This window comes from Ailuropoda melanoleuca, chromosome 6 (assembly GCF_002007445.2).
Source record: "Ailuropoda melanoleuca isolate Jingjing chromosome 6, ASM200744v2, whole genome shotgun sequence".
Lineage (NCBI taxonomy): Eukaryota > Metazoa > Chordata > Mammalia > Carnivora > Ursidae > Ailuropoda > Ailuropoda melanoleuca.
In genome coordinates, this window is record NC_048223.1 from 34112745 (window position 1) to 34127165 (window position 14421).

The window sequence follows — 14421 nt, forward strand, 5'->3', positions numbered from 1 at the left end:
CCTGGTGAGAATGGAATGCTGGGAATATATTATCATCATTATTTACTTTGGCTTATGTTGTCCGGTTACATGCAGTGTCTCTTTTTATGATGGCATTTCTCTAAGTTAAGCTTAGTTTAACTTTTTCTGTAATTTTGATGAGATGGGTAGCAATGAAAAGCAAATCATTGTCCTATCTTTCACTTCATTTTTGCTCACAAAAAACGTCTTTTTGTTTATATTGTGGCTCATGAATTATGTTATCTTTTTTCCTCTCCTGGAGTAGTTATATATCATTGATAAAATGGGGAGCTACACAAAGAGGAAGCTGAGACATTTGTCACACGGCATCTCCAGTCTTACTTTGATATTAATAATGCTCAACTGAGATTTTCAAAACGCCATAGAGATTTCTAGTTAAAATGAAGTAAACATCTCCACGTTATTTTAAGTTTGGAATACAAAAAAATGATTGTCCTCAATCATTGAGAGTGTAGGACAAATGATTGTCCTCAATCAGGGAGAGTGTAGTTTTCTAGAAGGTTCATCATAGAGTAAAATATGAAGTTTTGAAGTACAAATGTTGAGTGGAGGTCACTGATTTTTTAAGAAGTGTGTTCAGGCAATGCAGTTAAGGTCCTTTTATACCTAATTTCAAATCTTTATCATCCTACGTGCCTTGAATCCCAAATTCTGCAAAGTATGTAATTTTCGTTGTTGGACATTCATGGATTTGCAAATTATTAGAATTTCACTTACTACCTTCTTTAATTTGCCTTTTAATCTGTTTTTAAGTAGTATATAAGTATCATTTTGGCATGACCATAATTCTCTGATGCCACTGCACTGACCTATCATTGCCTGGAAATGGTAATTTTGCCGTTGTAGCTATCTTGGAATCTTTTGGCACAGTGTTTATTTATTTGGGATGCAGATAATTGTTCTTATTTGTTCTCTTATTTTTTTCTCCTGTGGAATACTTTTCTCTGCCTACATTAACGGAGTGCACTCTAGGTTTTCAAGGAACCAGCACGTGTCTCCAACTAAAAGTCTTTATGGACTTTCAGGAATTACGTGTGTGTATTTTAGGGAGAACACATCTGCTCCATGTAATGCTATGCTCCGGACAAGGAGGAAGCCACACCAAGGAGGGATCTCCTCATCTTCTCCCAAGATTGGACGAACTCTGTGTGGATTGGGAGGTAGCCTGTAGGGTCTTCTTAATATAGGCCCTTTTAGGGAATGGAAAATAACTTGCCTGGTTGAAAGGTAATTAGGATATTGAAAAATCTTTAGCAGTTTTTTCCCTAGATAATGTCACTCAGGTAGAGTTTAGGCAAATAAAATGGAAAAGGTCTTTTGGCTTTCTTCAGGCTGTTTTCCTAGTTTGGATCATGGCCAGTCCCAGAATTTTTTCATTATTTTTCTCATCACATCTGTTATTTGGCCTTAGCTGTGTGTTCATCGTTCTTATGCTCAGTGTTGATGGCTTTGATGAAAAACTAGTAAAAGGAAAGAGGTATAGACTAAAATGAAGGACCTGGATTTAGTTATCTACAGAGTTCTTGTGCATTTATTATGAACTGTTGAGAGTTGGTTGTTACTTCTGCGAATTGATTCGTAATTTATCCAGAAGATGCCAAAGGTGTTATTGAAGTCACGGTGCCCTACTGATGCCACCAGGCAAAGTCAACTCATCCAACATCCTCCAGCTTCTTAGATTAGCATATGAAAGCCTCTTGAGTTTTGTGCTTTGAAATAATTCTTTTAAATTTTGCTTCGGCAAAGGTTTCCTGAACTTATTTGAGAGGTTTTATTTGTTGGTTTTGTTTTGTGAGGAGAGAAGGGGTTGCACAGTGTTCAGTAGAGCAGTCTGTAGAAACTGTCCAGAGCACGGGGCACCCTCTGTCCTGGTGGCCTGAGGGGGCAGGTCATTCTAGTGTATTTAGCACTGTGTTTTGAAAGCCTTATTGTTCTATCTGGAGATAAATGTTATTTTTAGTATTTTTTGAAATATATCTGGTAGAGTAGCTTGATTTGCCTTAATTTGAGATATTCTAGTGTGGTTCATCTTTAGTGGTTGTATCCAGTGGCAGTTTGCTGTCCAGAACTTCTTGGGCTTCCTTGAAAGCAGCTCTCCAGGAGCTGCTGGCCTGCCTTCCACTGCTATGGAAACAGCAGTCAGGCTGGTGTGGTGGCCACTCGTGAGAAGGGTCCTGAAGGAGCCGGGCTGGAGGGAGCGGTGGAATAGTGCTTCCTGTTGGTCTCACTTCTCATGCTGGCGCCAGGCATGGTTTGCCTATTTGACCCGTAGACCTCTTTTATTTTATTTTTAGTTTTTGGTAGAAAAATTCGGGATATTTCTTACATGTGGACGCATGAGTATAAGAATTAACATTTTGTAAACATATTTTTCCCAACTAAAATGAAGTTTCTGGTCGTCTTATGTTTTAAAGAGGCGGGTATTTGGAAACTATTTAGCAGGGCACCTTTAAACTATTATTAAGCTTTCAAAGGGTCCAGGCAAAAGAGGACTACATAGCTGGTAATTGCTATTTTCCCTTCTGATTAACAGAAGCAGTGTGTCATCATACCCGCCTCTCTCTTCAGTTTAAAAAAAAAAGTATCTTGGGGCGCCTGGGTGGCACAGCGGTTGAGCGTCTGCCTTTGGCTCAGGGCGTGATCCCAGCGTTCTGGGATCAAGCCCCACGTCAGGCTCCTCCGCTGTGAGCCTGCTTCTTCCTCTCCCACTCCCCCTGCTTGTGTTCCCTCTCTCGCTGGCTGTCTCTATCTCTGTCAAATAAATAAATAAAATCTTTAAAAAAAAAGAGTATCTAGGGATAGTGTGAGCCGCTGGGCAAGTGTTATGGGGAAATCCTGTGGTGAATACCATAGTCTGTGGGACCTCCATTGAATTGGGCTGGGAAATAGGAAGCAATGACATTAAGGAAAGGCGCTCGGGAACTCGTGTTGTGTATTAACCTAATGTTCACTGTGTTTCTTGTGTCCTTTTGAAAATGCTCTTGATTAATGAGCTGAGGAAAAGGATTTTGTTGTGGTTTTTTCCTTAAGTCCTGGCCTCGTTAGTTTTTAAAAGTGCAATAATGACAGTGTGGTGGCTAAAGTTTTCTACAAAAAAGACTTCACAATTCTAACTTTCAAATATAAGAAATGATAAAATTATTCTGATAGATTTTTATACAAAAGTATAATTATAATCTCCATTATTAGTCAATCTTTACTTATCCTGGGCATTGAGACACTTATTTGAAGAGAGACACACTTCTGCCTTCTGCAGATTTTTATTTTAAGTGGGAGTTGGTTTGTTGGTAGGTATTGACTTCAGCTGTATTAGATACTGCAGAGCAGGGCGCTCTTAACATTTTAAAAAATATGATACTATGTACTTGCTCACTGCCACACAGATGTTCTTACTGTGACCACCCCCCCCCCCCCCCCCCCCCCCCCGCCTTCTATGAACCAAGAGTGAATTCATATGCATAGTTTGCTGTGGGAGCTCCTTCCCAGCTTCTTTGAAGTGGTACTGAGTGATACGGCTGAGCGCCGGCCTTGCCCGCAAGGTGCAGCTTTTCCCTCTAGATGGCGCCATTTTCTACCCCACACTCCTCCATCCAGGGAGCCTGGCTGTGGGGCAGGTGTCCGTCCTTTCTGTTCCTCTGCTAAGACTCCCAGCTTTGAAGCTCATAGCCCTCAGAAGATGGCCTGTGTTACGCCCTGTGCTGTGCTCATACAGATTCCTGGATCATTGCCCCTCATTCCTCAGAATCTCCCAGGACTGCTTACTGCCAGTGTCTCCGTGCTGCGTCTGTCCACATTCTTGGAAAAACAGACTTCACCATGGACCATCCTTCCAACTCCTCAGCCTCTCAGCTTCTCCACTACCTCTTCCCTCAGGAGCTTGTCTTCCCTCTCTCAGCTGCCTGCACCCATGACATTTCCAGCGCCACACTGCCTGGCCACCACCCCTGATTTTCACCTCACTTCCTCTGCTCCCCATGTCCAGCAGCCCTTCGAGTCCTCTGAGACTTGGATTGGTCTTAGCACTTTCTGTTTACCATCCTGTCCTCCCAAGGGCTGACGACTTCACTTTTCTCTTCAGTCAGCTTCGAGTCCCTTGTTCAGCCCCCTTTATTGCCTTACACAAACCTGTAACTCCCTTTTTTTTCTTCCTCCAGCGTCCTGCTCTGGCAAACCCTAATTCTGGTTCAGTGTAATTCTCCACCTCCTGCTTTGAGTGGCTAAATACGGCTAGAGAAAAACTCAATGAAATAACTGGTCTCACTTTAGTTTTTTCTTTTTCTTTATTTTTTTGTGACTGGTCTCACTTTAAATTCCTGACTGCTCATCTCAAGTGAGCCCTCTCTCAGCACGTCTAGCTGATTTTCCTAATTTATACACCTTCATGCTTACTAGGAGAAAGGTATCAAAAGACATTAAAATTGATAAATCAGTGAAACACTCGGAGGGATTTTTTAAATTAAATAGGAAGTATAAGGAAGGAAAAAAGTTAAAAGAAGCCCATAATTTCACTTGCTAGATAACCCTTCTTGACATTAAAAAAGAAAAAAATTAATACACATATATGGCTAGAAAATTCCAGCCCTGCAGAAGGGCAGAAATGAAATGTGAAAACCCACCTCCCAGGCCAGCATTCTGTCTTCCGAAAGGAAACCTCTGCTGGTGGTTTCCTGTGATTCTTCCTCAGAAATTTTTGTCCTCCTCTGTGTTTGTGTATTATCTATATTTAAAAATATATACACAGGAAAGATCATAGTATAAACACTGTGCTGTGCCTTCTTTCCTCACTTAGTAATCCATAGACCTTTAAATAGACTTATTTAAGTCAAAAGACATCTTTTTCTGAATATTTTATTCAACATCAAATCCATATTTACTCGGCAAAAGTGATGTGCCCATTTTGGAATTTTGTGAAATTATTTCAACCAAATTATCATGACAGGCTTACGTTGCCTTTTTCTTAATATTTACTCTGTTATTTCTTTTTTAGTCTTTTTGTTTTGTAGTCATAGACTGAAAAAACAATATATAAGTGTCTCCTATGTTCAGCTTTCAAAGAGCATATGTCTTTGAGATTTTGTCTTAAATATTTATTTAACTTATAAAATATATGCTTATTTAAGAAAATGCAGAAAATTATAGGGAGATTTGAAGGAAAAAATCACCCATAACTCCATCATTCTCAGCAACAACCCTGTTGTTAACATACTGTTGTTATAGAGTGTTTTCAATTCACTTATATGCATCTCTGTGTAGAAATCTGTATGTGTGTAACATATATTGACTTACACTGACGCATGTGGTTGAAATTATGCTGTGAGTATATATATGTATATAGATTTGTATTCTGTCTTTTTTCTATTTAACTTTTTAAAGATTTTATTTTATTAGAGTGAGAGAGCAAGCGGGGGCAGGGGCAAAGGGAGAGGGGAAGTAGACTCCCTGCTGAGCTCGGGGAGCCCAATGCAGGGATGTGGGGCTCCTGAGATCATGACCTGAGTCGAAATCTAGCCAGATACTTAACTGACTGAACCACCCAGGTGACCCAGTTTTTTTCTATTTAATTTTGACTTGTAAGCATTTTCCCATAACTTATAAAAATTTCTTCCCCCCCCACATTTTAATGGCTGTATACTGTCCTATTTTTATAAACTGTGTACAGTTTGATACCATTTCAGTGAAGTTCAAAAGTACCCAAATAGTATACTGTTTAGGAACACATGTCTATCTAGTAAAACTATTAAAAATGCCAAGAAAATGATAAATTCATGACAGTGGTTATCTGCAAATACATGACATGGGGTAGAGGAAGCTCATGCAAAGAACTGGGAATGTCTAAGTTCTTTTTTCTTAAAGTAAGCTCCACAGCACAAGGCTTGAACTCACAACCCTGAGATCAAGACCTGAGCTGAGATCGAGTCAGATGCTCAACTGACTGAGCGACCCAGGTGCCCCTGGGCTGTCTTAGTTCTTAACTAATATGGGTTTAAGGATTTTTTTTTTTATAGCCCAGAAACCTACACATATGTTGTTTTATGTATGTTATATATAGTTGTTTATATTTACCAAGTATTTTAGGAAGAACCATTGGACCAGAGTAAACTCATTTCCCTCCAGACTAATTGCTTATTTGTTTTTTTATACCAGGGTAATCTTATACTTTATTTGCTATTTGTTATTACATATAAAATATTAGATATGTATTTTTTTGTGAGCCAGGGGCCAGAACCCAGTTGTAGTGCTTCCGCACATCACTATCACGGCCACACTGCTTATTACTGTTTCATTCAGATCGTGTTCACAGAGTACCTCTTCTGTGTGGTGCATTTAGCTGGGGACTGGGAGTACACGCCGAGCTGCTCAGGCCTGCTTCTAGAACAGTGTTGGGGGTCATCCTGCACAGAGGCACGGGGCGGGGGTTAGGGTTGGGGTAGGATGTATATAAGCGGGACTGACAACAGTGGTAAACTTTGAAGGCAGTCCTTGAGCTGCTGCATCTCGATGCAGTGTGCACTCAGGGTAGGTAAGACTTGATCTTCCTTCGAGAGGATTGTTTCGCCTGATTCGGTGCATCCATACCCATAAGTGTAGCATATTGGAAATGGTTATGTATTAATTGGATTGTCCTCATTTTTATAGATTGACCTTTCTGTGCTTTTATTGCTATTGAGTTTATTCCAACATTAAATCTTATGGATAGTGATCTGCGTGTTTAAAAATGACTGTGGTTTATATATATACATATATATATATGTGTGTATATATATATATGTATATATATAAAACTTCATATATATATGTATGTATATATAAAACTTCATATGATGATATTTCAAGACTATGATTATCGTGTTTATAAATTGTATATGGTATTTAATGCCTTCCAGGAATTATTTCAGTAAGAATGATAGGTGCAGTTTTGGGGAAAACATTACATTTTCTTTCAGAGTTATTTGAAATCCTCACTTATGAATTTTTATTTTTTACAGAGTCATATTAAATCTGTGGACTCAGGAGAAACTAACATAGATGGAGCGATAGGTGAGTAGACCATGGGACATTTTACATCTTTGTTTGAGGTACTTTGATACAGTGATTTTACACATGAAAATAAACACCTGTAATAATTAACTGTATTCCTAGGACTGATGGCATCAGAAGAATTTATCAAGATCACGTTGTCGGCTTTTGAAGCAATAATACAATATCCTATTTTGTTGAAAGACTATTGCTCTACGGTCAGTTCCAGTAGCTTGTGAGAAAGATTTCTTTTTTTTTTTCTCTTGGTAGTTCTGTATGTAAAGAGACTAATTTACATATATCTGGTTCATATATGTTCCTCACGTGAAGTAACCATTCCGAAAAGCTGCCCCCCTAACAAGATGAACATAGAAGTGTCTTCCCTCCTTGTTGTCTTCTTTCGGATTTCCTATGCTCGTTATTGGGTTTCCCTTCTGGTCCACACCTTACCCCCAGCTTGCTTCTTCTTGTTTCTTTCCTGGTTATTTGTTGTACCCAATTGCATAAACTCTTAGAGCAGAGTTTCTCAGTCTTGGCACTATGGGCATGTGGGGATGGACCGTTCCTTGTGGTGGCTGTCCTGGGCATTGTAGGATGTTTAGCAATGTCCCTGGCCTCTACCCACTAGATGTGGGTAGCACCCATTCCTTTCCCCTTCAGAGACCAACGGAAAGGTCTTTACAAATTGCCAGATGTCTTCTGGGCAGCGAAATTGCACACATTTCAGATCCTTTGCCTCAGAGGCTCCTTAGGCGAGTCGCGCGCTGACTTTTGAGGAGGAAGGAGAGGCTCTGTGATTTCATTCTCAGCTGCAGAAAGCCTCAAGAAAAGAAGCCAGGTAAGACGAGTACTCTAGTTATCATTTTCCTGTTTTCTTTAATGGTTCTAGGGGTTGATGAACTCAGTAAGGCAGTTCCAACTTGGGGTCTTTCCAGTGTTTGTGGTCAGCGGTTCCCGGGACTGGAATCATCTGAAGGCTCATTCACTCACATGTCTGCCTCCAGCTGGGACTCTTCAGGCACCTCTCTCCATTCTCTATGTGGTCTCTCCAGCAGAGTGACTTCAGGGTGGCCTGACTTCTTACATGGCAATGGGGACTCTGAGGACACGTTTCAAGAGAGAGGGAATAATAATTTTTTGAGGGTAGAAAATTTCTACCCAATTTATGGTTGTTTTCTTCTCCTCTTCCTCCTCCTCCTCTTTAAAAGTGTCTTAAAATGTGTGTAGTGTAACAAATAGTTGCAAAGCTAGTGCTCAAGAAATTGCCACTCAGTTAAAAAACCATGACCACAGCCCTGAATTCCTGTCAATCATGATTCCTTTCCTCCTGGGAGAGGGGCCGCCATTCTGACATTCATAGTCATCATTCCCATGTATTCCTCTGTAGGCCTGTGTGTGCAGTCCTAAACAATAGAGGGTTTTGCCTGCTTTTGCACTTTGTATCAATACTATATGTGTTCATCTGTGACTCACTTTTTTCGCTCCCTGTTTGTAGGATATCTGTGTTGTTAAGTATATTTATGGTTTAATTTTTCATCAGTGTGTTATATCCCAATGTTGAAATCTGAGTATATGCAGATATCACAGTTTACTTATCTTTTTCTTTTCTTTTCTTTTTTCTTTTTTAAAATAGATTTTATGTATTTTTTTGACAGAGACAGCCAGCGAGAGAGGGAACGCAAGCAGGGGGAGTGGGAGAGGAAGAAGCAGGCTCCCAGCAGAGCAGGGAGCCCAATGCGGGCCTCGATCCCAGGACTCTGGGATCACGCCCTGAGCGTGAAGGCAGATGCTTAACGACTGAGCCACCCAGGCGTCCCTACTTATTTTTTTCTTGCTAGGCATTAAGTTCTTTCTGGTTTTTGGCATTTACAAAATACTGCTGTGGAGACCCTTGTTTTCGTATTTTGCAGCACATAAGCATGCAGTATTTCTAGGATACATGCTTAGGAATGGAACTAGTGGTTATAGAATATTTACAAACTCATGTTGTCTAGAAGATGCCATAGTGTTTTCCAAAGAGGCGGTGCTAGTTTATATTCACACCAGCAGTGCAGTACCTGATCCCCACATCCTTCTCAACTCCTGTTGTTTCATGCTGTTTAATGAATGAAAACTTAGTGATATTTCACCATGTTAAATGGTAGGATCAAGACTACTAATGAGGCTGAGTTATTTTTCAAATGTTTGTTGGCTATTTGAGAATATTCGTTTATGAAATGCTTGTCCAGGTATTTCTGTGATTTTGATTTGACTTCTGTGTCATTTTTCTATAACTTACTGAGAGAGGGTGTGTATAAGTCTCCTTTAAGGCTATTTATTTATTTATTTCTCCTTGTGTAATTCTGTTTTTATTTTATGTGTTTTGAGGTCATGTTATTAGGTGCATGAAAATTTGAAGCTCTTGTGTCATTTGATGAAATTGACCTTTGTTTCATTGTGAAGTGACCTTTATTTCTAGTAATGCTTTTTGCCTTAAGGCCTGTTTTGTCATTTAATATAATCACACATACTTTATTTTACTTCGTATTTGCTGATCTAGCTCTTTCATTTTTTCCCCCTTCCAACAGCTCTCTATCCTTATATTTTAGATCTGTGTCATGTAAATATTGTGTAGTGTTTTTAAAAAGTCTAATTTGATCAATATTTAACTTTTCACTGGAGCATGTACTCCATTTACACTTACTGTAATTGTTAGTATATTGGGCTTCACTGTACCATCTTCTTTCAGACTTTGTCATACATATTTTCTCTTTTCTCACCTCTAATTTATCTTTCTTCCTAATGACTTACTTTTTTTCCCTTTGCATTACTGTTTTCTCTGTAGAAGGTTAGTATGTAGGTACTCCCTGTTCTTCTACCACTTACCCTAAAATTTACAGTATGCATGTTAACTTATTGAAAGCTGGACTCAAAAAGAAGCTCTCTTTTCTTTAAATAAAATACAGACCTTTAAGTAAAATACAGACGGGTAGGTCTGAGATCATAACTTCCCAGGGCAGTCTCCTCAGCAGTTCCCAGGAGTGTGAATGTGTGTGGAAGGGCTGGTGACTAGATCTGGTTTCTCCATTACTCTGAAAGTGTAATTCCCCCTCCTCAGTGCCCAGCTCAAGGTAGGAGATGATACAAAACTGCGTATGCTGGGAAGTCCTGGACTCACACCTTTCTCCCTGGCCCTGGTGGCCCCCCCACCCGGAGCGTGCGCTTGTGTTATTACTGGTAGGCACCTCCGTGGTACAATCAGATATGTGCTCACATGGTCTACTCCACTCTCGAGTAAAGGCTTTCATTGAAGAACTTGCTCTGAAAGTTTCCCCACTGTCTTTTGCAGATCTCAAATACTTTTAAGATTGTGTTCTTTTATGTTTTGTCTGGCATCTTGCACTGTTTTCAGTGAGAGAGTTAATCTAAATGATCATACCCACTATTACCAGAAACTCTGTGATGGTCACTTTCTCAGCAATGATTTCTCAGTCTTTCATTGAGCTCTTACCTGCTCCAGTGTTGCTTATTGATTCTTTATCCTAGTGAACAGTAACCCCATGGAGAATTTGTTAAGATCCAGAATTTACAAGTATCTGTACTTATATGTATGTAGGCATTTAATTAGTTTATTTATAAAACATGAAATGCCATCGTAATAACTACAGCCCGTATTATGATAGGAAAGGTACTATTGCAACCTATGTGCGTCATAAAAAAATAGTTTTTAATGCTATAACCCATGGGAAAACTTCTAATTATCTCTTCTTGAGCATGACTGGAATACATGAAATTGAATACAGCACTCCAAGGAGAATAACATTGTTTGAAATGTTAGCACAAACTGTGTTCAAGGCTGCTGATCAATACTTTATTATATGGAAGTGATTACATGCATTTAATTCTTGATGAGCACAATTGCTTAACTCAGATTCTTTCCAGAGTTTAGACCACTTAGTTCCTCAGAGTTGGAAATCAACAGTGTGGTCTACAGGGCAGTCAGAAGTACACAACGATTTGGATTGTACAAAGAATTTGTTCCCATTCATGGTGGTTTCAAAAAAATGTTACTAATAGCAAAGGGAAAAATAAAGGTGATTCTTTATTAGAAAATTCTGGCAATAATATATATGTAAGTTGCCTAACATATTTTTCAGTTTTGTTGAACACTACATCAAAAACTAATGAAGTACTATATGTTGGCTAACTAAACATAATAAAAAATATATTTCAGTTTCTTTAGCTAAAAAAACCAAGTCATAATCCTTTTTTTAAAAAATGAAATCCTGCCCTTTTGTAAATTTTTAAGCTAAAGCCTGGAGGCTAATAAATATTGAATAACCTGTCTTTAATTAAACCAGATTTTTGAATTAAGAGTTGGTGAGGATGTAGAGCATGGAAGTCTCAAAAACTTCTAGTGGGAATGTAAGTTGGCACAGATACTTTGGAAAACAGGTAGTAGCTATTGAAGCTGAACATGGTATGTACCATGAGTCAGCAATTTGACCTCTAAATATACATTCAATAGAAATGTGAACAAATGTTCGCTAAAATACGTATGGAAGGAAGCTCATAGCTCCAAACAGGGAACTGTCCAAATGTCCGTCATCAACAATCTGATGGATAAACAAATTATGGTTTAGTCCTATGATGGAATACTGTGTAGCAAAGAAAATGAATGATTTATAGTGATACTTAAGAACGTGGATAAATCTCACAACGTTAATACTGAGACAAAGATGGCGAATACAAAATATCATAAGAAAGTTGCATTAAATTTAAAAACAGGTTTGTGTATTGCAAGTTAGGGTAGTGGTTGTTCCTGGGGCAGGTGGTGACTGGAAGGGGCTGGTAAAGTCTTTTTTTGACCCAGGTGCTAGTTACATGAGTCTGTTCATCTTGTGAAAGTTAACTGAGACATGTGCTGAGGATTAGTATACCTTTATGTATGTATGTTATATTGAATTAAAAAGGTTACATAAATATAAAAATATTTTTCATAAATTAAGGTAAAAAGTGTTTAGATCTTGGTAAGTATAAGTCTTTTTTCTTTTTTTGCGAAGTAACTGGTATGAATTAGCATATCTATTAATCAGTCACTGGTATGGACTTGTATTCTGTATTAAGTTCCTATCACTTCTGTAACAAATTATCAAAACTGTAGTGGTTTAACACAACACAAATTTATTATGTTAGGGTTTTGGAGTTCAGAAGTGCAAAATGGGTCTGTGGGGTTAAAATCAAGGTGTCAGCATACCTGTGTTCCTTTTGGAAGCAGTAAGGGAAAAATTCTTTTTCCTTGCCTTGTCCAGCTTCCAGGGCTGCCTGTATTCCTTGGCTTATGGCCCCTTCTTCCATCTTCAAGGATGGCCATGTAGCATCTTCAAATCTCTCTCTCTCTCTCTCTGACTTCTGCTTTTTTTTCCTTCTCCCAGAGAGAATCTTTAGCAGGCCTTATGCCCAGTGCGGAGCCTGATGCAGGGCTTGATCTCACAACCCTGAGATCATGACGTGAGCCAAAACCAAGAGTCAGACACTTAACGCAGTGAGCCACCCAGGTGCCCCACTGACCTCTGCTTTTGTTGACACATCTCTTTCTCTGACTCTGATCCTCCTTTCTCCCTCTTCTAAGGGGGTCTTGTTATTACATTCGGCTAACCTGTCTAATCCAGGATGAACACCTCATCTCAAGATCCTTGACATAATCACATCTACAAAATCACTTTTGGTGTGTAAAATAAGGAATTATCAGGTTTCAAGGATAAGGATGGTGGACATCTTTCTGTCTACCGTCATTCTGTGTACTGCAGATTCCAGTTTTTAGCAATGGCTTCATTACTAGTAGGTGCTCAAATTATACCAGCCTTGGCCAGTGTAAAGCCTTTCAAGTTGACTCCTGTGTCCTTGTGCCATATCCCATCATTTTTTGAGTGATTTTTTCTCTTTTTTTAACTTTTTGGCACGAGAAGATCTTCTTCAGCTTCTAGCTTCCAGCTTCCCTACCCTGGCCCAGTCATTACCCAGTCAATTCTCTGAGGAGCCCCGGCTCCTTTTCATGGGAGGTGGCATTAGTTAGTTAGGGCCCTAAGTGTGCTCCTCCTTCCTAGGATGTCTTAGCCTCTACAAAATGTAGACAACACACTTATATGCGTGCTTGCATATACTTGTATGTACACACACACACATATATGTATTTTGAAATCATAAATTCACATTAATACCTTCAAATCCAGTCCTTGTCCACATGGTTCTTTCTTGCCTTCCCCCGTTTCATATTTGTGTGTCCTTTCTTCCTTTGTAAAAATTCTGGCTTCCAACAACGTCACATTCTCTCATTTGCTTAATTGTATAATGCATCTGAAATTGTTGCAGAATTGCTTTACCCTCACCAGTACAAAAACAAACCTAATGAAATCAGGGAATTGGGGAGGGAATTCCTCCCTCTCCTCTGCCTCCCAGATGTCACCCAAGTAAGACGGGGGCTGTATACTCAATGCTGTGTTCATAAGGTACTTGGATTAGTTTCTTCCTCCCCTTGTAGTGCAGTTATTATGCTCATCTGAAATGCAGTTGATTGTTTTCGGTTTACTTTCATTTGTAGGCTTTCTTTCCCCTTCCTATCCTTTCTGATTTTATTTTTTTTATTTATTTATTTTTATTTTTTATTTTAATGTTTTTTATTATGTTAGTCACCATACAGTACATCCCTGGTTTCTGATGTAAAGTTTGATGATTCATTAGTTGTATATAACACCCAGTGCACCATGCAATACGTGCCCTCCTTACTACCCATTACCAGTCTATCCCATTCCCCCACCCCCCTTCCCCTCTGAAGCGTTCAGTTTGTTTCTCAGAGTCCATAGTCTCTCATGCTTCATTCCCCCTTCTGATTACCCCCCTTTCTTTATCCCTTTCTTCCCCTACCGATCTTTCTAGTTCTTATGTTCCATAGATGAGAGAAATCATATGATAGTTGTCTTTCTCTGCTTGACTTATATCACTTAGCATTATCTCCTCCAGTGCCGTGCATGTTGCAGCAAATGTTGAGAACTTGTTCTTTCTGATAGCTGAGTAATATTCCATGGACCGCAACTTCTTAATCCAGTCATCTGTTGAAGGGCATCTTGGTTCCTCCACGATTTAGCTATTGTGGACAATGCTGCTATGAACATTGGGGTGCATATGGCCCTTCTCTTCACTACGTCTGTATCTTTGGGGTAAATACCCAGTAGTGCAATGGCTGGATCATAGGGTAGCTCAATTTTTAACTTTTTAAGGGACCTCCACACTGTTTTCCAGAGTGGCTGTACCAACTTGCATTCCCACCAACAATGTAGGAGGGATCCCCTTTCTCCACATCCTCTCCAACAATTGTTCCTTGCCTTGTCAATTTTTGCCATTCTC

At 39.3% G+C, this 14421-nt stretch overlaps 1 protein-coding gene across 8 annotated transcripts in view; it reads left to right on the top strand.

The window, feature by feature from the left end:
• Positions 1–14421, top strand: part of ULK4 (unc-51 like kinase 4) — a 589354-nt gene that overhangs the window by 197476 nt on the left and 377457 nt on the right. For all 8 annotated transcript variants that reach the window (XM_002923807.4, XM_034662175.1, XM_034662178.1 and 5 more), the window contains 2 exons: positions 7008–7059; positions 7162–7256. In XM_002923807.4, coding sequence (XP_002923853.2) covers positions 7008–7059; positions 7162–7256 — 147 coding nt within the window. The remainder of the gene's footprint in view (positions 1–7007; positions 7060–7161; positions 7257–14421) is intronic.